A 24,312-nucleotide genomic window follows, 5' to 3' on the forward strand; every position below is an offset into this window, starting at 1 on the left:
TGCCAGGGCGACGGAGACCGCGCTGCTTTTCTGTGGGGAAGAAAAAGCCAAAAGGGAGAGAAGCATTTGTACTGCGAAGAAGCTGTGCTATGAATGTGTGAGAATTTAAAACCCAACTGCATGGCACAGTGAGCACCTCAAGGCCGCTTTTGCATAGGCAGCGCTTTCTTTGCCGAGTAAAACGTCTGTTGGCTCATGAAAGGGCCGAGGCCGGCGGTCTGAGGACGCGGGGAGCGGCGGCGCTGACGCGTGAGGGTTATTCACTGCAGGATTCTGGGAGACGGTAGGGCCGGGCGGGAGCAAACGAGCGAGTTCTCTGCGCCCTGCCTGCCTGGCAGCGCTCACTGGCACCCGCGGGCGCTTCCCCAGCACGGGCGACGCGCTGGCGACGTCGTCAGCGGCGCGGGACGGGGACAAGGGCGTCGCGGGTGCGACACGAGGCGCCTGCCCTGCCCAAGCGGCGTTCCTCCCGCCCGGACCCGAATATGGGCAACCATGCGCGTCCCTGGTCGCGTCTCAGGGGCGCAGCTCCGGCTGCGCGTCCCCGTGGGGCTCACACTCTCTCAGGGACACGCTGCGTTCGCGCCCGCACGCCGGCGGCTACTGGGCGTCCCGCGGGGCTGGAGTCTGGGGTGGGGTTTTCCGTTTGTTGTGTTTTGTTCTTTACATTAAGCTTCGTGGACCGAGAGAGGGAACCCAGAACAACGAGGACGGATGGGGTGGGCCTGCCAGCACACGCCGGCGCCGTGGCCGGGGAGGCCTGAGCGGGGCTCGGCCTGTCCTTGTCTGCTGGGCGCCATGGCGGGAGAAGAACTACACCTCCCGTCGTGCCCCGCGGGGAGCGCGGCTAGAACAAAGTCCTCGCTGATTGGCTTTTTTTTTCCCGGCTGCCGCCAATCAGATGCGCCGGTGAGGGGGGAGGACGTGCTCCTCGCGCGTGAGGCGGGCTAGCGGTGTCCTGGGAGCCATGGAGCAGGACGGAGGGGAGGTGAGTCCGGGGCCGGGGCCGGGGCCGGGGCCGGGGCCGGGGCCGGGGCCGGGGCCGGGGCCGGGGCCGGGGCCGGGGCCGGGCCGTCCGCTCCCACAGCCGCGGAGCTGCCCGCAGGGTGCCGAGGGAGGCCTTGGGGCACGGGGCTGGGCCGCCCGGTGCCCTGAGGGAGAGCGCGAGGCCCGGTCTGTGTTGGCGGGGTAACGGCTGCCGTGTGGTAGCGGGGTACCGGCTGCCTGCGGCCGGGACGGGGCGAGGAGCGCCGGGCCGCCTCCGCCTGGCCGTCGTGGTGGTGGGGTTGGCGGCTTGGCCCGCCGGGCCGGTGCCGGAGGGGAGGATGGGTGTGGCCCCGGCGGGATGGGCCTGTGCGGCCCCCTCGGCTCCGTGAGAAGGTTGCGGCCGGTGCTGTCCCTGCTTGTCGGCCCTGGGAGTTTGTAACGGGTCTGCAAGTTTTGTTCGCGTTTGGTGGGCGAGTAATGATCCCAAGATGCTCGCTTGCTGTGAGCTGAAGGAGGGTGCGTTCCCAGAAAGGGGCGAGGAAGAGATGAAAGTGCTTTTTTTGAGGAGTTCAGGCCTTTCAGACGTCAGGAATGATGTCTGAGGATGTGAATCTGCAGGAGAGCAGCTCTGTCTTCAGGGAACAACCTGGGTGCCTTGGGGCTGTTTTGTGTGAGAGCCAGGGAGGATGCGGGGAGACAGCAGTGAGTGAAGTCTGATCTTCCTGTTCATGTGTCTACAATGATACCCAGGAACCAGGAATCGGAGGGAATGTAGTACTGGAAGGTGACGGACTCGCCGCTGATCTCTTGTTGCTGCCCACTTGGATGACCAGTTGTGTCCTGGTGCCTCGTGTGGCTGTACCAATCTGTCTTTCTGTTCCATCGCTCCCTGTGCTAACGCTGACTTCTTGCTGCTCTTTCATGAGTTGCTAACACCTTTTCCCAGCTTCTTTTGTGCTTATTTGGAGCCCAGTTCGAGATTCTTCTAGGTTGAGAAACAGTCACTGGGTTTCTGTGCTCTTTCTTCAGTCACTGCCTCTCTGCTCTCTTGCTGTAAGAGCAAGTACGAAGAGCTAGTGAAGATGTTTAGTTGCAGAGATGTCTGGTTGCAGGCAAAAACTCTCAGCGAACGTTGTTCCCTTGTTATGCGATGCAGCTTCTGAACTGAGGTCAGCTCTGGACTGCGCAGTTTCCGAAGAACAAGAACTTTCTCCAGAGTCGTGTTTGTCCTGCGGATGTCCAGGCTGTACTGGTCTTGTGAGCTGTCGTGGGCAGAGTGTGCAGCTTTGTGCTCTGTGCTGCAAGTTTGCGGTGACTTTAATGTTGGTGGTGTCTGCACTGCTGTGCTGTGCAACTGTTCTGGGAGAGACAGTGCCTGGAAGGATGCAGTCTCCTCTGTCAGCATGGCAGTGTAGTTCCCTGTATTCTTCTTGTGTTCCTCCAGCTTCTTTCTATGTAGCTGCAGCTCTGTGGCTGTTTGTTTCCTTTTGGGAAGCAGAATGCTGCCTGTGAAATACCTGTAAAGCGACCTGTTGCAGAGGTAACAGCTTCCCTGTTAGGGAATTAGGCTGCTGTCTTTATGGTTGTTATGTGGACTCTTTGCTTGCCCTGAGGCCCCTCCCTGGCCCACAAGGAAGGCAGTTGTATTGTGGGGTGTGGTGTAAAACCACTGTTTTAAAGCAAAGTGGCTCTTTTTTTAGTTGGTGTCTACCTTCTGCCACAAAACTTCATCTTTGGAGCGGGTGGAGGAGGAAGGCGATGACGATGAAGAGGACGATGAACTGGACATCTTTGAGGGTTATGACAGCTTCCAGGGCTACAACAGCAGCATGGGCAGCGATAGCAGCTCCTGTCTGGATGAGTCTAGTGACAATGAGGTTGCAGAACGGGAAGCTGGAGAGCGTCCGACCTCTCCTGTGCAGCAGGTGTCCACAGGCCGGGTCACAGAGGACAGCGGCTCCGAGCCAGGTACTGCCCTGCCTGCCTGTTGTACCTAAAGCACACGCGTGATGGAAAGAACAAGGGCTGGGGGAGCCAAAGGGTGTATGACTGCACCTTGAGCATGCTTTGGGAGTGGCACTGGGTTTCATTTTCTGGGCTACATGGGGGAGCTACTGTGTTTAGTGAGGGTTGTCTGGGCTCAGCTCTGTTCTTGAAGTGTATTGACCCTGCGAACTGCTCATGTTTTTGTGCCTTCCTTCTCTCAGCTGTGTGTGAGATGTGTGGGATTGTGGGCACCAGGGAGGCTTTCTTCTCCAAGACCAAACGTTTCTGCAGTGTCTCCTGCTCCAGAAGCTACTCCTCAAACTCCAAGAAGGCCAGCATCCTGGCCAGACTGCAGGCGAGTTAAAACCCTTCCTTCCTCCCTGGGGTTGGAGCAGGATGTGCCTCTACACAGGGGTGGGTGGTTGCTCTTTAGCTGAAGATCAGACTGCCGTTACCAGTGGCTTGCTCTTCCTGCCTGAAGTCCCCAGAGAACGCATGCCAGCTGAAAGGGGGTGCTCCCTAGAAGCTGAGGGAGGGCACACTGATATTTTACCTGCTGTTTCTTTTTGTTCCTTTCAGCATTAGGGCGATTTTTAGGTTATTACAATTTTTACTAAAGACGTGTGCCCACCTGGCCAGTTGCAGGGATTGGCTTCCTCTCCTGTGTCGCTAGTGTTCCTAATGTTCCTTCTTTTGTAGGGGAAGCCACCAACGAAGAAAGCTAAAGTCCTGCACAAGGCAGCCTGGTCAGCCAAGATTGGGGCCTTCCTCCACTCACAGGGCACGGGGCAGCTGGCAGATGGGACACTGACAGGCCAGGATGGTGAGTGTAGGAGGCGTGAGGAGGTGCAGCTACTGGAGCCACAGAAAAGGGTGCACCTGGAGGGCTGTAAGCTCTACAGTCTGCTCTTCCTCCCCTCTGGTACACTGCCTTGTACTGGAAGAGTGTGTGTGGATTGCTCCGACACAGGCCGGCAAGACATAGGGCACGTCTTTCTCTTGCTGCTGGTGCTATTGGAGCCCTGGTGGGTTCCTGCCCATCCACTATAGCAACCTCATCCTTGCTTCTGGTGCAGCCTGGCCTGGAGTGTAAGCTCTGTAGTCACAGTCCCAAGAGGTGCTGACTTCTGCTGGCAAAGCTGACTTAAAGGTATCCTGCTGCTTCCAGCCCGTGGAGTTATATTTAGCCTGAGTCACTTGCTGATCAACCTGAGGAGCAGCCAGCTGCTGTGTTGGGGCAAAAGTGAGCCCCGGGGGTTGGCAGCGGGGACTGATCCCTGAGCATACTGCTGCTGGGGCATAGCTGTAGCCTTGGGTCAGGAGTGACGGTGGGATTAATATCCCAGTGCCTCGCTCGGGTTTTCCTGGCACCCTCTGGGGAAGTGCCTGCTGCTGATGTGACCCTGCAGTGTTGCTGCTGAGAGGCGAAGCTGCTGAGCTGTTTAGCACTGACAGGATGCAGTCTCCACTCTCCCCAGAGTGCTTGAGCCCTGGGCTGGATTTGACCCCTTTTTTACTGCTCTGTCCCCCACTTCCCCAAAAGCAAGTGACAGCAAGGATTGATTAATAATATATTGTGCCTCTTGCAGGGGCTGGTCCCTGTGCGCTCGTCGAATCTAGTTCGCCACCAGGGAAAATGCACTGGAACGCAGAGTCCCTGTGTGCTGGGGCAGAGGGCTCTGTCCCAGGGCAGGACACAGTGTGGCTGCAAGCTGTAGTCCAGAGGTAACTGAGCACTCTGTGCATTTGCCATAATCTCACCTGATTTTCTTCTCTCATGTCTGCTTATAGCACTCGTTCTGGGCTTTGACTGGGGAAAGTACCTGCAGGAGCACGGCTTCAAGGCGGCTTCTGTCAGCTGCTTCAAACATGTGAGTTCTTTGCTGTGCCTCGCAGTGCATGTGGGACGTGCCGTGTGCCTGGGGGCCCGTGTACTCCTGTGATGAGTGGTGGGGAGAGTCCTGGGGAGCTGGTTATTGAGCCCCATTTGATGCAAGGAAAGAAGTGTGGGCTTCTCACAGCTAAGAATGGCAGTCCCACAGAGGGACCAGGATTTCTGGGGGAGGAAGCAGAGGGGGACTTGGTAGAAGTACTGCCAGTGGTGATGGCCCAGTGCTGGCTGGGGATGGAATTAGTTCTGAATGGGGGGGATAGCAGAAAGCTGCCAGTTGCCTTTGCAGTTTGTGTGGGTGAGCACAGCCCAGGGTGATGTGCAGGGAGGAACTCTGCTTATGTGGGCCTGGCAGTAACTGCCCCTCCAGCACGTCTGGTTCCTATCATACTGATTTGCAGTCCTTGTGGGCCAAGTAGCCGAGGCAGATGTGTGGAAGAATGGCAGTTCTTAGGTATTATAGCAGCCCCAGCCTCTCTGTGTATTGAGATTTACTTGTTATGTTCATTTGGAGTTGTGATCTGTGGTAATACTAACAAAATTGGATTTTCCTTGAGGATAGGTCAGGAAGACATGGTAGTTAGGGATTTTGATACCATATAGGAATGGCAGCAGCTACTTTGGGATAATAGAACAACTGGCAGTGAAATAGTTAAATGTTGCTATACAATGTTCTGCCCTTTGGGATCCTCTGTGAACACCCCAGTGAGATGCTGGGACAGTTTGGTTGCATATCAAGCTGTTGGCAGAGATAGGAAGGGTAAGGCATGTAAACCCGTGCCTAAGGTGAAAGTGTAGCTGCCTAAAACATATCTCTGAAAGCTGGAATGGGGGCCTGAGCCCTGCTCAAACTGTCAAAGTCCCTCTCCCAACGTGGCTGCCTCAATCCTTCAGGTGCCTCTCTTCGATCAGTGGGATGATGTGGTGAAAGGTATGAAAGTGGAAGTGCTGAACAGCGATGCCGTGCTCCCCAGCCGCGTCTACTGGATTGCATCTGTCGTCCAGACTGTAGGTATGTCTCCAGTGTAATTCCAAGGGAAGTTTGGAGAGCTGACTGTAGCTGGTCAAGAAAAACATCAGCTCTCAGGAGTTCTGCAGTTGCTGATAGGTTTTGGAACAGGAAATACCATGATGGTGGGAGGAAACCAGTATCTGGTTCCTGTTCTGGTTGCTGGGCTCTTTGCTGCCTCTGGTTCTGCTTCCAGAATGGTGGGAGAAGCTCTGATGACCTATTCGGAGCGCTGAAGGCTGTGCTGTAGGGAATAAGCCTGTGATGCCTAGTGGGGAGAGGAGAAATTCTCAGCCTCTAATGCCTTTCTCTGATTGTCTGCTCTGTCCTGGCAGGGTACAGGGCCCTTTTGCGATACGAGGGCTTCGAGAATGATGGCCGGCACGACTTCTGGTGCAATTTGGGCACAGTGGATATTCACCCCATTGGATGGTGTGCCATCAACAGCAAAATCCTGGTACCACCACAAAGTGAGTGCAGGGCAAGAGGGGTCGGCGTGTTCCTGGGCACGGAGGAGCCTCAGTTTATGTTAGTGCAGTGGGACAGGTGCTCCCACTGTATGTGGGACCACAGCTCCGTTTGTGCTCTAAAGTACAAGGAACAGTTAGCTCTCTGGGAAGCTGGAGACTGCTTGGACTGCTCCCTCTGCATCTCCTTGTGGTTGACGTGGGGGTGCTGGATGCAGAGCTGGTGTTAGACCTATGGACAGAGGCTAATGCAGGTGGCCGTTCCTCATTCTGACCTACATGGTGGCTACGCTTAGCCTTTGAGGGAACTCTTTCATCTTACATCCTGGACAGTGTCTCTGGGGAGCGTGCTGGATCCAGCCCCTACTCAGCTGGCAGTTTGGAAAGGGATGCCAGTTTAGCAGAATTCTGGCAAGCTGAGACTTCCTTGGTATGGCTCAAGGGTTTCTGCTCCAATACCACTTCCACATCTAGATCAGTGGAGCTGGGTGTCTGCTCGGCCCGGTCCATTCTGTAATGGTGATTCCTTGCAGCCAGTTGCGAGGGCGAGCTTGTGGAACAGGGTCTGCCTGAGAGCAGGTACAGGATCTGAATGTGAAGAAGGCTTTTTAATGCTGTCAGACTTTCAGAGAGGAAGAAAGGTGTAGGGTGGTGCTGTAAATCCTTCGGTCATAAAGATGTGCTTTTTCCCTGTGTGTGTGTAGCTATCCATGCCAAGTACACTGACTGGAGAAGTTACCTCATGAAAAAACTGGTGGGAGCCAGGACCATCCCAGTGGATTTCCACATCAAGGTAAATGTGGGAGGCTATCATTTTATATGCGGGAACGAAGCTGAAGCCAAGAGATGTGTGTGCAGCGTGTCTCTTCTGGTTCTGATCTGTGCAACTCCTCTACGTGTCCCCTTGAAACCTGGGCAGGGCAGGCACAGAGACACACCTGTCATGATCTTGTAGGTAATGGTACAACCCCTGTGGTCAGCACAACCGTTTCTCCTTTGGGTCATAAGATGGGCTTTAAAAGGTGTTGTCATGTCAACCTCTGCTGGAGAATATTGGGGATGAGTTAGCGTTTTTGCTGAAGGGAGAGGCCAGTGCAGCTCCAGCCTGGCCTTTCCCTGCCCTGCCTCAGTGCTGGTGAATGGCTCTGAGTCAAAAGGCTTTGCCGTCAGTGCTGGTAGCACGGCAGCCTGCGGGGAATGAGAGGGGCGCGGGCTCCCTCGAAGCGTGTGAAAGCAGCTGTGCCGTGGTCTTGGCAGTTTTACAGCTCTTGTGGTTGTTCCGTGTAGGCTGCACTGAGGATTAGACTTTGTCGGGGAGGAGAGGCTCTTTTGTGGCTGGCGACTTTGGAAGCCACAGATAAGAACAACAATCTTGGAGGCAGCAGGCAGGAAGGCAGATGATGGGTTTTCCTGTGTGTGAGGTAATTGGTGAAACTTAGCTGGAGACCTTGATGTAGTTGGTGTTTCCCTTGCTGCTTCTCAGAAAGTTGAGCGGATGTTCGCAGCTGCTTGTTCCTGGGCTGCAGCTCGTAGCTGAGAGCTCACGCCATGGAAGGGAAGCGGTAGAGGGAGTTAGATGTTGTCAATATCTTTCTCCCCCCACCATGTCCACTCCCACCTAATGAACAGGAGGTGGAAGGCAAAGATCTTCCCTTAAAAGCTCTTCTGGATGTCGTGAGTCTGTTTTGAGCTGTGCCTCTTATCTGCTGCACATCATTCTGGGATCCCCAGTGCCGAAACGTCAGGTGTTCTTTAAACACCTTTGGATGTTTGTGGATGTGTAGGACTAGGCTGTATCAGCAAACTGAAGGTCTCAAAAAGATCAGTCAGAAGGCAGCCAGTGACTGTTTTCGTTTGTCCGTGCCTTTGGGTCAGTCTGCAGAGTAACTCTGGCATTGGAGGGGGAGTTGGCAGATAGATCATCATGTTGCTCTACCTCTGATCAGAGTAAAAAAGTGAAAACAAGGGCTTGACCGCTTTTAAAGTCAACTGAAAATCGTGTTGCCCTTTGGGAAGCTACACCTCTAACTGCTTCCAGGCTTGAAACCCTTATGGTCTCTTTCCTGACTGAAAAAGGCGTGCAATTCCTCATTCAGTTGCTGCTGATTGGAAGAGACATCTGTTTCTCACACTCGGAACATTCACACAAGGTGCTGGCTGAGCATGGCTGCTGGGCAAGGGTGGGGGTAGCTGTTATGGGGACAGGGGAGACATAGGGTGGGTGTGTCCAACCATGCTGTCGTGTGGGGCTGACAGCTCCCCGTCCCCCCGGTGAACCTGCTCCCATGCATCACTTCCCAGAGGCGCCTCCCAGTCAGCTCTGGGCAGCACAGGGGGCTGGCCAGCATGTCTGTGGGGAAAGCTGTTCTCTGAAGTGTTTGGGGAAGGAAAACGTCAAGTGCGACTGATCCCGCCTCCTCTGTTGGTTGTTGCCAGATGGCGGAGAGCATGAAGTACACATTCCGGCAGGGCATGCGGGTGGAGGTGGTGGATAAGAGCCATGTGTCCCAGACACGCATGGCAGTGGTGGACACAGTGATCGGGGGCAGACTGAGACTACTCTATGAGGACGGCGACAGCGACGATGACTTCTGGTGCCACATGTGGAGTCCCCTCATCCATCCTGTGGGCTGGTCACGGAGAGTGGGACACACCATGAAGAAGGCAGGTAGGGATTAGGCCCCCACAAACACCTTCTGACTTGCTGTGAGCTGCCTGGACCCTGCTGTTGACACCAGTCTTGATGTGCTGGGAGTCAGGTAGTTGCCTCGGGACCTGACAGATAAGGTGTGTGCAGTTGTATGTCTGCCGCTTTTCCCACTGGACAGACAAAAGCCCAGCAATCTGCTGCCACAGGTCAGGACAGGGGGACTGCAGGATTTCTCACCTGAAGCAGGTAGCCTGTCCCCGCAGTTTGAGAATGCAGAGTCTGCAACATCACAGATGTTCATCGCCTTGAGGAAATCCGTGCTGGCTGCTGTAAGACTGGATGCTGTGAGGTTGTGTTTTTCTGGACTTTACAGAGAGGAGTTTTTGATCAGCTTAGACCAACAGAAAAAAACAAGACTTAAGCCCTGTTGATCTTTCTGGTTGTGCCCCGCTCGCTGCCTCTCCCTGGCGATTACAGCTGCACGTAGAGGTGTTATCAGTAGTGCTCAGGAAGCTCAGCCATCTGCTTTTGAGCAACCCCTGCATCACAGCCCATGAGAAGTGTAGAGGGACTGACCTGTTCTTTTTATTACTCTTCTGATGGTCTCTGGTTTTATAGCAGCTGAGCTCTTACCAGGGAATTAACAGCCAGTGTGTTTTCTTACTGCAGTTGCAGTGGATTTCTTACCTCTCTTTGTTTCTTCCATTCCTCACAGAAGAAAAACGCATTGACGTGACAAGCCATCCCACCTTCCGGAAGATTTACTGTGACGCTGTCCCCTATCTGTTTAAGAAGGTAGGCCAGGTCTGCCTTTCTGTGGTGGCCACAGCAGAGGAAGCAATGATACCACTTCCTTGGGTATATGTGCTGCTCTGTGGGTTGCTGAGGATGGCTCATTTGTCTCCTTTGCAGCTGTAGGGCAGTAAGGTGTTTGGGGTGGCAAGGCTGTGGTTGGGTAGGGACAGGTCGAAATAGAAAGATGGAAGAACTAAAAGACAATGGCAGATTGAGGGACTCAACTGAAGGGCGAGCAGTGGCTTGGAGCTTTGAGTTGGAGAGGGAAGATGATTGTATGGGAGATACCAGTTCAGACAAGGAGCTGGATCATGTACGTCTGCCACTTTTGCCCCTGGACAGACAAAAGCCCAGCAATCTGCTGCCACAGGTTGGGACAGGGGGACTGCAGGATTTCTCACCTGAAGCAGGTAGCCTGTCCCCACAGTTTGAGAATGCAGAGTCTGCAACATCACAGATGTTTATCGTCTTGAGGAAATTCGTGCTGGCTGCCGTAAGACTGGATGCTGAAGGAGGACTGAGATGAGAAGGAGGCTTGCTTTGCTGTGGAACAGCAGCTGAGTGCTGGGCCTGGCTCTCTGAGTGACCAGAACCTTGTCAGGGGGCTGCCGACAGAAACACAGCATTGTTCTGGCTGCGTGTTTTTGTATTTCTTGTAATTTTTCTTCTCCCTTTCCAACCTGAGCTGAGCCAAGTAAAGAAGCTCTGAGCCTGTTTGCGCTTGGTGTGGTTGGTGTCGGGATGGGACTGTCCCGTACCCCTGACAGCACATGGTATACCAGAGTCTCCCTTAGGTACGAGCTGTCTATACCGAAGGTGGATGGTTTGAGGAAGGCATGAAACTGGAGGCCATTGACCCCCTGAATCTGGGCAACATTTGTGTCGCCACTGTTTGCAAGGTAAGTTCAGTGGGCAGAAGGGGGTCTACTGTGGTTACCTGAGATAACCCAGCCTCTCCTCCAGTCTTTGCAAATGAGTGAGACCAGGTGGGATTTTGCATGCAGGAGAGAGGGCTGTCAAGAGAGACAGATAGGCAGCTGGTGTGTGGAGGGAACTCGAGCATTACCTCAGAGGTCTGAGAAGCTGACAGCATGAAGATGAGCATGCTTGGTCTGCAAGCTCACTGTCCAGTCAGTGTGTGTGACTGGCAGCCACCCTTCCTTCACCCTTGGGCATGCAGTAGGGAAGATTTGTTCTTCAATTCTTGGACTGCATAGAGAGAGGCCTCTGTGGTGCTGCCTTGAGGAGAGAAAGGAGAGAGGAAGAGTTGTGGGGTGACCTCTGTGTGGGGAATGGGGTGTATCTCTGTGGGCAGCAATCAGTGCTGTAGGAAGCTGAGGATGGACCTGTGTCCTGCAGTCTCTCGTGGTGACGTGGTAGTGAACTCTGCTTCTGTGCTTGTGCTGAGAAGTGAATTGCTTGGCCAGGTTTCCTCAGTGAGGTGTGTTGCATGTCCTAAAGCACAGCATCAACTTGGACTTCTCCTGCTCCCTCAAGAAGCTGTTTGCCCTTGTAGAACCCAAGCAGAGGGCTTTGACACCTGGAGTTTGGCAGGGGGATGCTAGCAAAGCTCTTTGTGTCTGTAAAATGTTCCCCTCAGCCGTTACTTGGAAATGAAGAGGTTGGGGCAGAGGTGCCTATCACATTTGGTAGGTGCCAATTACCAGTGAGTGACAGGACGGGACAAGTCTTGTTGCTGTTCAGGAAGCGGCAAGTCTGAAGATGGTGCCCTTCCCTTCTGTCCAATAACAATTTGCTGACCTGGCTGGTGTAGAGGGTCTCTGGGCTGTCGGTTGAAGTCTGTTCCTGAGAGGGAACAGAGCTCATGACCTTTGGCCGAGTCCTTTTCACGAGGCTATTCGTGTTGGTCCCAGTCATGCAGAAATTGCTGCTTTGGGCATTAGTTTGTGTTGACTAACATATCGGGAGAAGCGACTGCATGCCCTGGAGCATATAACGTTGCATTTTACTGTCTAGTGGCAATGACGATCCATCTGTGGGGACTCTTGGGAGGATTCTTTGAGAGGAGAGGCTTTAGAGCAAGCAAAGCTCTACACTCATGCACTTCACTCCCATCTCAGATCCTCTTGGATGGGTATCTCATGATCGGCATTGATGGAACCACATCTACTGATGGCTCTGACTGGTTCTGCTATCATGCCTCCTCGCATGCCATCTTCCCCGTCAACTTCTGTCAGAAGAACGGCATTGATCTGACCCCTCCGAAAGGTGAGATTTGGACTCTGCCCTGTAGTACAAACCTGCCCGCAGAACCTGCCGGGCTGTGCTTTTCTGAGAGGTGTCAGGTTCAGATGAATCAAAACCATAAGGTCCTAATCTGCCTGTTTTTCAGGGAGATGGGGCTGGGTCAGAGAGCCAGTCCATTTGAGCTCTGCTTATATACCAAGTCTTGGTACTTTATGGAACGAAGTAGCATCTCCAGAGGGCATTAAGTGCGTGGTGGTTAGCTCCTGGTGGATCAGTGGGAGAGGTGTACAATCCCCAAACTGAACAGAATCAAAAATTTAAAGGACAAGGAGGGTGGGAAGGGACAAGTAGAGCTATTGCTGCATGGCTCAGTACTTAAAAGTGGCAGGAGTCACCTCTGTTCTTGTGTGAATAAATCCGAGACCAATATTTCTGCAAAATCCTGAGAGGTAATCACCTTAGGAATGTTTTTACTGCCTCAGCTGGCCATACCCAAGAAGGCCTGCTCTGGATTTCTGTGTTGCAGCACTTTTGTGCCATGCTATTCTGTCTTCCTTTGATGTTCCTGGTGGTGGGAGAAAGATTGATCTTAGTGGTGTGTTTTGAACGTACTTCTTCCTGCCTGCTGCTTCTCCTCACCTTTTTCTGTTGTCTTGGGTATGTGACGGACGCAGGTGTTCAGAGTTGCAGCTTGCACTTTTCTGTATTTGCCCACTGGAGGGGGGTGCTGCACTGCCGTGGAATTTGTGCACTAGACTTAGGTCCAAGATCAGGCTGTATGTGCTGGTTAGCGAAACTGCTCTGCAACCAGCTGCTGTGCCTCCTTCCTGCCTATTCTGCCTTTTCTCCCAGCTGGTCTGCCCAGTGACTGCCTTTTTTACGCTGACTGTTTCTTCTTGCTGCAGGCCAAGATGCACAGACCTTCAACTGGGAAAGTTACCTGGAAAAGACTAAATCAAGACCTGTTCCAGCACGGCTCTTCAACACAGTGAGTGCTGCCAGGAAGAAGAGATGTGTAAGGATGCTTGCAGTCAGCAGGGAGGAGCACAAGAGCTCTGGCTGTCACAGAATGGTTAGGTGGAAGGGATCTCTGGAGGTTGTCTTTCCAACACCCCTGCTCATGTGAGGTCACCTAGAGCTGGTTGCCCAGCACCATGTCCAGACAGCCTTTGAGTATCTCCATGGATGGAGACTGTACAGCCTCTCTGTGCCAGTGCTCGGTCACCCTCACAGTAAGAAAGTGTTTCCTGATGTTCAGAGGGAACGTCCTGGGTTTCAGGTTGTGCCCATTGCCTCTGGTCCTGTCGCTGGGCACCACTGAGAAGAGCCTGGCTCCATCTTCGTACCCTCCCTTCAGATATTCACATAGATTGATAAGATCCCCCTGAGCCTTCTCTTCTCCAGGCTGAACAGTCCCAGCTCTCTCAGCCTCTCCTCATATAAAAGATGCTCCAGTCCCCTCATCATCTTCATGGCCCTTTGTTGGATTCTGTGTAGTAGGTCTCCCTTGTAGTGGGGAGCCCAGACCTAGACACAGCAGTCCAGGTGTGGCCTCGCCAGCGCTGAGTAGAGGGGAAGGATCACCTCCCTAGTCTGCTGGGAACGTTCCTCCTAATGCAGCCGGGGATACCATTAGCCTTCTTTGTCCCAAGGGTGCATTGCTGGCTCACATTCAACTTGGTGTCTACCAGAACCTCCAGGTCCTTTTCTGCCAAGCTGCTTTCCAGCCACTCAGCCCCCAGCATGTGCTGGTCTCTGGGGGTGTTCCTCCCTGGGTGCAGGACTTTACGTTTCCCTTTGCTGGACTGCATGAGGCTCCTGTCAGACCATTTCTTCAGCGTGTCAAGGTGCCTCTGAATGGCAGCACAATCCTCTAGTATGTTAGTCTCTCCTGCCTGTTTTGTGTCCAGCAAACTTCCTAAGTTTGATGTGACACTCTGTCATGTCATCTGGATAATTAATGAAGATGTTGAACAGGATTGGACCCAGTATTGGCCCCTGGGGTGCACCAGTTCCAGCTAGACTTCATGCCACTAATCACCACCCTCTGGGTCCAGCCACTCAACCAGTTTTCAGTCCACCTTGCTGTCTCCTCACCCAGCCCATACTTCCGTCAGTTTCTCTGTGAGGATCTTAGGGGAGGCAGTGTCAAAAGCCTTCCTGAAGTCAGGGTAGACAAATCCAGTGTCTCTGCTGGGCTGCTCTTTGCCACCAGTCAGCACTTCAGTCAGCAGTGTGTGCTCTCTGAGTAAAGCCCCTGTTTGGCTGGTCAGGACCAGCAGTCACGCCTTGGTGTATGTAATGATGTCTTGGTCCCTCTGAGCATGACCTGCATTTCTCTAGTGTTTCCAAGAGCTCCAGGCTCCTGGTGGGTTCCGCACCACTTCCTGCCTATGGGCGTGCGGCTGGCACTTGGGTGGAGGGGGGCTGCTTTGCATCAGCAAAACTGCTGCAACGCCTGGGCCTGTGCCCATCTGTCTGATTTTCTGGGGCTGTCTCGGGTTAATGGATTTGACTGGGTGTCCCTGAACTGCTGCCTGCTGCTCCCCCTCAGTCAGGTTCTTGTTTCTCAGGGCTGGGCTGAGATTCACTAAGGACACAGCTGGCCTTGGATCTGTTCGTATGTGTCCCTTTCTGTTGTGCGACTGGTTGGTTTTGCTGCGCTGCTGTGGGCTTGTTCTCTCTCTGCTTTAAGCTGTTCTAGGGTGTTGGTGGCCAGGGGTGGGTTTGGACTGGGTGCAATGGCCTTGGGTTTTCATTTTTTCTGCATCCAGGACTGCCCAAACCACGGCTTCAAGGCAGGCATGAAGGTGGAAGCAGTGGACCTGATGGAGCCCCGGCTCATCTGCGTGGCCACGGTGAAGCGTGTAGTCCACCGTCTCCTTAGCATTCACTTTGATGGCTGGGACAACGAGTATGACCAGTGGGTGGACTGCGAGTCTCCAGACATTTATCCTGTGGGGTGGTGCGAGCTGACGGGCTACCAGCTTCAGCCACCCGTTGTTCCAGGTGAGTGGAGACTTGACTGTGGTTTGTTTGCCAGAGGCAAACGTTTCCTTCCTCCTGGTCTGTGAGTGGCTCCTCCCTTTTGGGCCTTGTAGGGAGGAGAAAATTGGCTCCTTGGTTTGTGCTGGCTACCATGAGTCTTCCTCTGCTGCCGCACAGAGGGCAGAGCAGGGGGAGAAGTCTGTGGCAGGGAGAAAACAGCCTGAGCTTGGAGGTTGGCTCTGTTTTCCCTCTGTTCCCCCACCTGCACACCAGCAGAGAATTGCTCCTGATGAGGTCAGGTAGAGTTCCAGGTGGTCCTGGCCCCTCTTTACTAAGCGTACCCACAGCCTCAGCCAGGTAGCAGGGGGAGCTCTGCCCCGCTCCCTTTTCTCATCAACTCTCTGACTCTGTCTGTAAAAGGTAAGAGCATCCCTCTCCAGAGTTTAATCCTTCCCTTGTCACAGGGAGGCCACTGCCTCGCCTTTGCAGATGTTTTCCTTCTTGTCCTGAGCTACGACTCTTGTTTCTTTGCTGCCCCTGCCAAATCTCTCCTGGGCCTCTCTCCCTGTGCTGCCCCAGCCTGCCACCCTGGGCCCTCGCCTGGAAGCACAGACAGCAACTGCGCTAGAGCCGTGCTTGCCCCTCAGCTGGTTGTCTCGGGAAGAGGGCGTTGGCTCGGGGGGACGGGTGTATCTTGTTTCTCACTTATGTCACTTCATCCCAGTTACCTACTGGTTATGGGACTTGGCTTTCGTTTCCCTCTCGTCTCCATGACAGAGCCCACAACTCCAGTGAAGGCCAAGGAGGTGCCCAAGAAGAAGAAGAAACCCTATGGAAAGAAGAGTGAGTGATGTTTGATTAGTGCCCTCCCGCTCGCTCGCAGGCTGGGCCCAGTTAGGGGAACCCTGTCCATGTCCCGTGAGAACAGGAGAGAGAGGCCTTGTCTTGCTGTGGATGCCCTCGGTCAGCTGTGGGTTTGGCAACACAGCGTCATCCTTCTGAACAGCCCTCAAAGAGCAGAGAGCTCTCTGTGTGGGAAGGATCTGATCTGTCTGGCAGGCTGTTCTCTGTTGGCCAAGGTATAGATGGCACTTGCTTCCAGGCGTGAGGTTGTGCTGCTTTCCCTGCTGTGTCTGGTCGGAGGGGAGACGGTGTGCTGCGGCCGGAGGGTAGCTGGAGAGCAGCCCTGCCTGCTTTGTGTGGAGGGGAAGGCGGCCGTCAGGTGGCTGCAGAGGCAGCTAGTGGGGCTGGACCATGCTATCGTTTCATCTTGTCATTGTTGTCGTCATTGTTGCAGTAGCTGTGGCAAATCATGCATAGACAGGGAAGAAATTCCTTCCTGGGGGGTGGAGAGGAAAGGAAAGGACATGTAAAGAGTATAAAGACGTTCAACCTAAGTAAAAACGTCAACTAAAAATGAAAATATTAATGCTACAATGTCCGTGCCTTGGAGCCAACATGCCCAGTGCCTAGGACTAGACCCAGACAGGTAAGCAAAGCCGACTCCAGACTGATTCCAACAGGACCTGCTCCTCGGAAGTTAAGCACACGCTGGAGTGCCTTGCCTTTAATGAAGGAGAACGCGGAGGAGCATGTTTTGAGACGATGACCGTAGAGTTTTTCTCCAGTAGGCCATTTCTGTCAAGTAACCAGTTGGCAGCTAATGACCATGTAGCTTGCTGGTCAGTTGTGCTGGTCCCTGGCCATGGTTTCTCAGTGGAGCAGGGTGGCTGGCTTTCCAGGGGGAAGGAAACACACTTTTTCCCATGCTCTGTTATCTCTTTGTTAAGGAAAAAAGTTACCTGCCAAAGCCCGCAACGTCAAGCAGACTGTCAAGAAGCCTTCCGCCGCGAAGGTGAAACGAGAAGCCAAAGCTGCCAGCAAGGCTGTGCCAGAGCCAGCGCCTGATGAGAGTAAGGGAGTGACTCTGCCCCAGAGCCATGTGCAGCGCCCTGGCATCTGCCCTCCACGCCACTGGCCCTGCCGAGGCCTGGGTTGGCTCGTGGGTGCCCCTGGGCAGGGAAGGGCAGTGCCTGATGAATGTCCTTCCCCACTCCTCCGGAGACAGAGAGAGTGGAAGAAAGCCTTTGCCGCCTTCCCCTGGGAAGGTTTGCCTCCGGAGGAGGTGCAGCTGGGTGTCATGATGCTGCTGAGGGCCTGGCTGCCCTACGGAGCAGTCTGGTTGTGCGAGGTCAGTTAGGGAGGAGGGTCAAGACAGAGATGTCACAAGTGTGCTGTCACATCCCGGTCCCCCTAAGGGCTGTTGCAGCGTGCGAACACAGCCTGTTGTGCTGAGCACCAAGAGATGTGGTGATCGGAAGAGGATCTGGCAGCTGGGTCACCTGCCAGCCCTAGTGGGTGTTGGGGAAGAGGGTGGGCAAGGTGCTTGTTGTACCTCACGAAGGTCCACGTTCCTTATAGATGTTTCGTCTCCCCCTATGGATCCAGGCAGGTAGAGAATGGAGCCCACTGGCTTTTCCTCCCTTGGCCCTAGGAGAAGTTGTTCTTGGGAGCAGGCAGCTGAACACTGCCAGGGTTTAGTCCCATCCTGTTTGCTGCAGTGACCATGGACAGATTTGTGCCAGCAAGATGCAGCTGCCTGTGGTAAGGGCCTCTCGGCAAGCAAGCTGGAAACCTGGGGCATTTTGAGTATCTGCCTGAACAGAGCTGGCTCTGGGGTGTCGCAGGTGGAGCGATGCAGCGTGGATTGGTTTTACTTACATATTTTTCCCTCTCTGTTCCTGTCTCTTGCTAGTCATTGCCGTGCAGGTGAAAGAAGAAACCATCGACCCCTCGGTAGCAGAGTTTGAAGCCACAGAGCTTCCCGTTCCCATCAGCAGCATAAAGCAGGAGGTCACAGACTAACCCTGGAGTATTCCCCAGCTGCCCGCAGCAGCCTCCGCTTCACCTTGTGACTCTTGGGGAAAGCCCTGGCAAAGGGAAGTGGAAGACTAAAGAGGCCTTCCCTTTTTGAGGCGGACCACCCCGCTACATCATAACTCTGCTTTCATGGTGTGCAAGAAGATTTCCCCCAGATTTGTAATTTTAAGCCCTGGGAAAGACTCCAGAAAGGCCGCAGGCATGCTGAGGAGCATGACCAGGGTGGCTGCTGGGGCTGTGCGCGCCTGGCTTTGATGGCACCTTTCTGGGCAGGGGCTCCCAAGGGGAAGAGAGGCTGCCAGAGCACGACAGGGCAGTTTGGGTTCTTGGCCGTGGCTGGAGGTGGCGAGCTGCAGCCTGAGATGATGTGCGCTGGTCACACGCATCAGGAAATCGGCTGCCCTCATAGGACAGTGGTGCTGCGCTCCCTGGTCTAGGCCCCGCAACCCCCAAGAAAGTCAGGACAGGAAGAGTGGAAGGAGGAAAAAAAAAACCCAAGAAGGGATGGTGATGCCCCTCGAGGGTGCAAGAGACCTTTTTGAGTCATAATTTCTTGCTTTTGAACCCAGAACTGCAGAGGACATGGTGCGCAGTTTGAATTTTTAGGTTTTTTTAGCAGTCCTGCTGTAAATTTGATCTACGGTCTCTACCGTAAAGCCCTGTGAATTAAAGTTGAGGAAGAGACCAAAGGCTTTTGTATTGTTTTCTGGGTCACCAAAACACCAGGGTTAGCCCAGATGGGGAGGAGAAGAGGGCAGTGAGTGAGTGGGTGTAAGTAGACAGCGTTTTGTGCTATTTGGGGTTTTTTATTTTTGAGATGTGCAGTGGGCTCACCCCTGTTTGCCAGTTCTGCTGAATATTGCTAAAAACCACAGATGACTTAAGGCAGGAAATGGCATTTCCCCATGTAGAACAAAACTGACATTGCTCTCTTTCCCCAGACTGGCCATCAAAATTCAGGACAGAAATCAGAAAGGTCAGCATGGCAACAGTGACAAAAACCAGTTTTAAATCTGTAGCATGTTCCTGTGAGCTTTGTGTGGGTGAGGAAGGGCCCTGCCTGTTGCTGCCGCTGCGGGGCCCGGCTGGCTGCAGGGCAAGTCCCTTGTCAAACCCTGCAGGGAAATGGTGGCTGCCCAGGACACCGACTCGGCCACCAAATGGCTGCCTTGGCCATGCTCCCCTCGAGTTCTCAGGTGAGAGCTTGTGGTGCCAAAATAATTCCCGCTTTGCGCAGTGGTTCATGATGAAAAAAAAAATTGGCAAGCTAACTGTTTGGAAAACTCTGGGTGGAGACTGGGAGTAATTAACACACCTTCCTCTTGTCTGTTCTAAAGGGGCAAATGGAGCCGTTAACTGGAGGGGGAAGAACAGGCTGTGGGGGAGCAATGAAACACACGTGGAAAAAGTGTGGGGGGGGGTCTGTCAAACCAGGCGCGAGAGCCGTCGGCCCATCCCTGCCTGAGCCCGGGTGCCCTGGGGAGAGCACGGTGTGGTGAGCGTGGTAGGGGAGTGGGATTTTTATTGAAGGCTTGTGATGGGGCCTTCCCTGCCCGCGCCTGTCCTGGCAGCGCTGCCTGGCACCAGCTTGCCATAGATCTCTCAGCGCGGGAGGATCTGTTTTGGGGCAGAACTACTGCGTTTCTCTTCCCCTCCCTCTTGGGCTGCCACCGTTCCCCAGCCTCAGCAGGGGTACACCTGGGCTTGTAGGGCCACCTCTCGCTACAGGATGACAACTTCTGAGCACATTTGGCTTCCTTGCTCTCGTTTTTCGCTGTCACGGTTCCATGCCCCACATGGTCGTTTAATGGATAGAAGCGTTCAGCTTTCAAAGCCACCGCAATTTCAACAAACTTCTGACTTCAAACTGGGGCTGCGGGGATCCCGAGCTGGGCTGCCATGGGGAATAGGTTGGGCACATTGCTTGTGGTGGGATCACTCAGGATCAGTGATCCTGGTCCACCGGTCGGACCACTGACTAAATTTTGCAGGAAATAGAAAGGTTTAAAATCTGCTTAGGTTTTAATTCTGAGGAGCTGCTGGGAATTCAGGCAATGTTTTCACTGATGATAATTTTTAAGCTTTCTGCTCTAAGATTTGTGCCAGCGCAGGCTCTTGCATCGGTGCTGGCTGCAGCCCTGCTCAGGGGTCTTCAAGCATTTCTGAAGCTGTGAAAGCACAGCGCTCTTAAAAACAAAAACAAACTTGTGGATTCCAGGTTTTCCGCATGGCTGGAGGGAGCCTTGGCGGGGGGGGGGGGGGGGGGGGGGGGGGGGGTGAGAATAGCAAGCATTTGGCTTTGTTGCAAACGCTACAGAAGCTTTTTGCACCAGGTCTTTCCAGGGCAATGTGCCTCTGTGTCCTGCAGAAGTCTTTGGCAGATCAGCATCACTTCAGCGGCGCCAGGCTCCCTCCTGTGCAGCTTGTGTAATATCCGTGTCACTGTGGTGGGGACAAGGCGGGAAAAACCGCCCTCACTGGACTGTAGGTAGGGCCCTGCTGCACCCTGCGCACGTTTCCTACCCTCTGCTCTTCTGGAAGCCTCTGGCCGGTGATTTTCCCGATCTCTTGCTGGGCTTGCTTGCGGCCTTGGTCTTGTCAGGACTGGCTCCCCCGGCCTTGCCTCGGCCCCAGCCAGCGCAGGTTTGGAAAGTGGTGGAAAGCTTCACCTTCAGCCCCCGGGCCTCTGCAGGGGACCCACAGGTGGCCCCTATGCGGAGGTTGAGTTTGTCGATCCACCTGGAAATGCGGCAGGAGATCAGGGAAAGGAAAGGAGCGGGATGGGGAGAAGGGGGAGGTGAAATTCCATGCCAGTGTGCCGTGGGCTCGTGCCTCTGGTGTGGCAGAGTCCACCTGTCCCCCTGGGGCTGTTCCCCGTCATGGCACTCACCTGTGCAGGGGAAGGAGCTGGCAGTCACAGTGGAAGGGCACGTCCCTCAGGTTGAGGATCTCCAGCCCTGTGAAGTTGCTCATGTCGGGGACATTGCTCATTTTGTTGCTCTCCAGGTGGAGGCTTCTGATCTTGGGACCGAGACCGGCGAAGGCACTGGGGGAAATCTGCAACGAAGCGACGGTGAGTCGGGGGGTCCTGATGGAGCCAGGGGAGCAAATCTCTGCCCCCGCACTGCTAATCAGCCAGAGGGGCTGAGAGCCTGTCCTCAACCTGTCAGCCTCGTCAAAGAGCTGTTTTAAAGAGCAGCACACGTGCTTGGGGACTGTTAATTAACCAGTTTTGGTCACATTCTGGGACTCGCTAGACCCTGCTCAGTCTTCCTGGGAAGGTGACATGCAGGAGGTGGGGGGGGTAGGTTGGAGTGAGACAACACTCCAGCCAAGCCCAAGGAAGCCTCTCTTTCTGGACAGGCTATGGAGCATCTCCTGAAGCCTTGGGAGTTCAGGGACATCCGTTCAGCTGTCCCTATGGGGGCCACCAGCCCCGGGCACTGAAACACGATGGGACCTATAGCTGTGCCCCGCAGTGCCCCGGCCCCTCGGGGTCCCCAGCCTGCTCACCTGCTGTAGGCCCATGTTGTCCAGGTAGAGGTGCTGCAGGCTGGAGGCCACCGGCAGGAAAGCGCTGTCCCTCAGGCGCTTGATGGGGTTTCGGGACAGCTTCAGCTCGCTCAGAGCGGGCAGGCCCCGCAGAGAGGCCGTGGGCACCTCTGTCAGGAGGTTTCCCTCCAAGTGCAGCTTCTCCAGCATCTTGGCGGGAGCCAGGGCGGCAGGGGCGATGCGCCCGATGGTGTTCCCAGCGAGGTAGAGCCAGCGCAGCCCCCCTGCCCCAGCCAGGTCGCCCTCCGCCAGCTCCCCGATGCTGTTGTGCTGCAGGTGGAGGGAGATGAGGGCAGGCAGGAGGTGGAAGGCGCCGGCGGGCAGGCGCGTGAAGGCGTTGTGGTCCAGGTCGAGGTAGGCCAGGCGCGGGGCCCCCTCGAAGGCGGCAGCCGCCAAGGTGGCGAGGCGGTTGTCGGTGAGGTAGAGGTAGACGAGGCTCTGCAGCCCCCGCAGTGCCCCGGGACGCAGCGCCCCGATGCCGCAGCTCTGCAGGTGCAGGGACACCAGCTCCACCAGCCCAGGGAAGGCGCCCGGGGGCACCGTCCTGAAGGTGTTTCGGCGCAGGTCGAGGAGGCGGGTGTCCCCGGGGAAGCCCCGGGGGATCTCCCGCAGGTCTCTGTTCTCGCAGGACGCGTGACGGAAATTGGGGGAGCAGGCGCACCCCCGGGGGCACTGCCCGCTGCCGGCCGCCCTCGGCTGCTCCGACGGCGCCGTGGGGCTGGGGGGCAGCTGGGGGCGGCCACATCTCATCTCGGGGGGTCTCAGGGAGTCGAGGGGCCGGCCGCGGAGGGCAGGGGGCTCGGCGCAGGCCCCCTCTGCCTGCACCCGCGCCATGGCCAGCCAGTGGTGGAAGGGGCGCAGGAGGCAGGAGCAGAGCAGGGGGTTCCCGGCCAGGCTGACCCTCGCCAGCCCCCCGACCCCGGTCAGCGGTGGCAGCCCCTGCAGCTGGTTTTCACGGAGGTCCAGCGTGCGCAGCTGGGGGCTGCGGGCAAAGGCGTCGGGCGCCACGTCCTGGAGGGCGGCGTGGTCCAGGAAGAGGTGCTTCAGGGAGGCCATGGCCAGGGCCTCCTCGGGCACGTAGGTGATGGGATTGTGGCCCAGGTCCAGCCGGGTAGCTCCGTCCAGCCTGGCCAGGGCCTCGCCGGGCAGCGTCTGCAGCTCGTTGTGGTCCAGGCTCAGCCTGCGCAGGGCGGGCAGGGCGGTGAAGGCCTCACTGCCCAGCACATGGAGGGCATTGTGGGACAGCCGGAGCCACCTGAGGACCTGGAGACCCTGGAAGACCATGTCTGGGAGATAGACCAAAGCATTTGCCCTCAGGTCAAGGACAGTGAGGGAACCCAGATGGCCAAAAGCACCCAGCTGGATCTCCTCGATTCGGTTCCCCTTCAGGATGAGCTGCTGGAGGGAGGACAGCCCGTCCAGGGACTCCTGGTAGAGGAGGGCTATGCCGTTGGAGGCCAGGTTCAGGTAAACCAGCCTCCCCAGCCCCCGGAACGCCCCTTCCTCCAGCCTCTCCACGTTGCAGCGCTGCAGGTCCAAGTGCGTGAGGTACGGGGTGGCGAGGAACGCTCCCGCCGGGATGACCGTGAAGCTGTTGCCCCAAAGGTCCAGTTTTTTGGTGAGCTGTCAGTCACACAAATACAAAGCCAAGTTACCCCAGGGCTGCCTTCCCTACCTCCTCTTGCCCCCGTCCCCTGCCCATCCCTTCATCTACCTGCGGGATGGTGCCAGGGATGTCTGTCAGGTTCCCGTTGAGGCAGAGGACGTGAGCGTGGAGGTTGTTGCAGACGCAGGGCATGGGACAGCGGGCAGCAGCTGAACCCCTCAGTGCCAGGGCTGCCGCGAGCAGAAGGAGCCCCCAGGACTGGCTCATGGCGGGGAGCCCCTGGGGCCGGGGAGAGGCGGCAGTGAGACCTGGGGAGGGATGGCAGAGGGGGGTCCATCCCCAAACAGCATCTCCTGACAGCAATGCCATGGGGGCCGTTGCTGTGACCTCGTGAGGCAGGTCTCACCGTCCCGTGCTCTCACACCGCAATTTTGCAGGTTACAAATGAGAAAGAGAGCAGAAAGAAGAAAAAAATAAAAGTATTTGGAGTGAAATGTGAAGGTCACAGATAGCAAGACTCCACGTGGAAAGAGCTTTTACCCTGGTTAGCTGAACTCCTTGAGGGAGGTTTGGGAGCACCTGTGAGGTGCTCGGTAGGAGCACAGGGTGACTTGTGGGGAACTGGCTTAGAGCAGACACCACCCTGTTTTTCTTATATCAGTAGCATAAAATTCTTATGATCTATATAGAGCACCAACCTTCCTCTTAAAAATCGAGGCTTGTTTCTTTGTAAAGCAGGCAGGTACAGCCACGCAGGGGCTGGGAGCACATTTCTGAGCTGCCACCTTTCTTTTAATTACAAATGCCCCATCTTCCACCTCCCAGCTCTGTGCCTGCCACACTGCACAACCCCCCGTCCCCCTGCCCCAAGCCGAAGCTATTCATAGCAGCTTTTGGAACAGATCTCCACTGTTTAGCTCCAGGAAGGAGGGGTTGGTTTTGGCTGGCAGGAGTGAATCCCTGGGGCGGAGGTGCGGGAGAGAGGCCAAGGCTTGGGCGAGCACAGAGTGGTGGTGGGGCTGCAGCTATGGCCAGCAGCCCACCCCACCCTCCCAAGCTCTGGGGAGCAGCAGCAGTGGGGTCTGCAAGGCTCAAACCCGTGGAGCCACCACGGTGCCCGTCCCCTTGCCCACCATGGCTCATCATGGTCCCGTGCCCCCACTCTGCCCTCCTGCCACCACCACAGCCAAGCCCTGCGTCAGCCCACACGCACACTGGGGTCACCCCCCCCGCCCCGTGCAGCCACCAGCCAGTGCCCAAAACGTGATGCCCCCAGCTCAACCCAGGCACCGC

The 24,312-nt window shown here is 55.6% G+C and overlaps 2 protein-coding genes across 5 annotated transcripts; one reads left to right on the forward strand and one right to left on the reverse strand.

Annotated features, from left to right (window-relative positions):
• Nucleotides 1–127: 127 nt before the first annotated feature.
• Nucleotides 128–19,176, forward strand: L3MBTL2 (L3MBTL histone methyl-lysine binding protein 2). Of its 4 annotated transcripts, none has more exons than XM_075429268.1 (18): nucleotides 128–249; nucleotides 902–988; nucleotides 2,688–2,955; nucleotides 3,195–3,328; nucleotides 3,673–3,796; nucleotides 4,765–4,844; nucleotides 5,759–5,876; nucleotides 6,209–6,343; nucleotides 7,045–7,133; nucleotides 8,777–9,008; nucleotides 9,706–9,785; nucleotides 10,580–10,684; nucleotides 11,867–12,014; nucleotides 12,899–13,008; nucleotides 14,768–15,002; nucleotides 15,759–15,824; nucleotides 16,772–16,894; nucleotides 17,737–19,176. In XM_075429268.1, the coding sequence occupies exons 2-18, from the start codon at nucleotides 968–970 to the stop codon at nucleotides 17,844–17,846; spliced, it is 2,178 nt and encodes a 725-aa protein (XP_075285383.1). In that variant the 5' UTR covers nucleotides 128–249; nucleotides 902–967; the 3' UTR covers nucleotides 17,847–19,176. The 4 variants fall into 4 exon arrangements, with proteins under 4 accessions (XP_075285383.1, XP_075285381.1, XP_075285384.1 ...); XM_075429266.1 differs by lacking the exon at nucleotides 128–249 and adding an exon at nucleotides 267–283; XM_075429269.1 differs by lacking the exon at nucleotides 128–249 and adding an exon at nucleotides 267–283 and having other exon boundaries at nucleotides 12,899–12,981; nucleotides 17,737–19,175.
• On the reverse strand, nucleotides 18,654–23,537 carry CHADL (chondroadherin like). The gene is given in 8 exon segments (XM_075429550.1): nucleotides 18,654–18,723; nucleotides 19,177–19,236; nucleotides 20,385–20,600; nucleotides 20,752–20,918; nucleotides 21,375–23,036; nucleotides 23,128–23,292; nucleotides 23,294–23,351; nucleotides 23,353–23,537. Coding segments are annotated over 8 exon segments (2,415 nt in total). The 5' UTR covers nucleotides 23,370–23,537.
• Between the last annotated feature and the right edge of the window lie 775 nt (nucleotides 23,538–24,312).

Source organism: Opisthocomus hoazin, chromosome 8, assembly GCF_030867145.1.
Source record: "Opisthocomus hoazin isolate bOpiHoa1 chromosome 8, bOpiHoa1.hap1, whole genome shotgun sequence".
Lineage (NCBI taxonomy): Eukaryota > Metazoa > Chordata > Aves > Opisthocomiformes > Opisthocomidae > Opisthocomus > Opisthocomus hoazin.

What these genes read in the sequence shown, in the direction of transcription:
- L3MBTL2 (XM_075429268.1), top strand. Translation starts at nt 968, where the DNA reads ATGGAGCAGGACGGAGGGGAG. An exon ending in GCATCCTGGCCAGACTGCAG is followed by an intron (nt 3,329 to 3,672) that starts GCGAGTTAAAAC and finishes CTTCTTTTGTAG; the next exon opens with GGGAAGCCACCAACGAAGAA. An exon ending in TCAGCCACCCGTTGTTCCAG is followed by an intron (nt 15,003 to 15,758) that starts GTGAGTGGAGAC and finishes TCTCCATGACAG; the next exon opens with AGCCCACAACTCCAGTGAAG.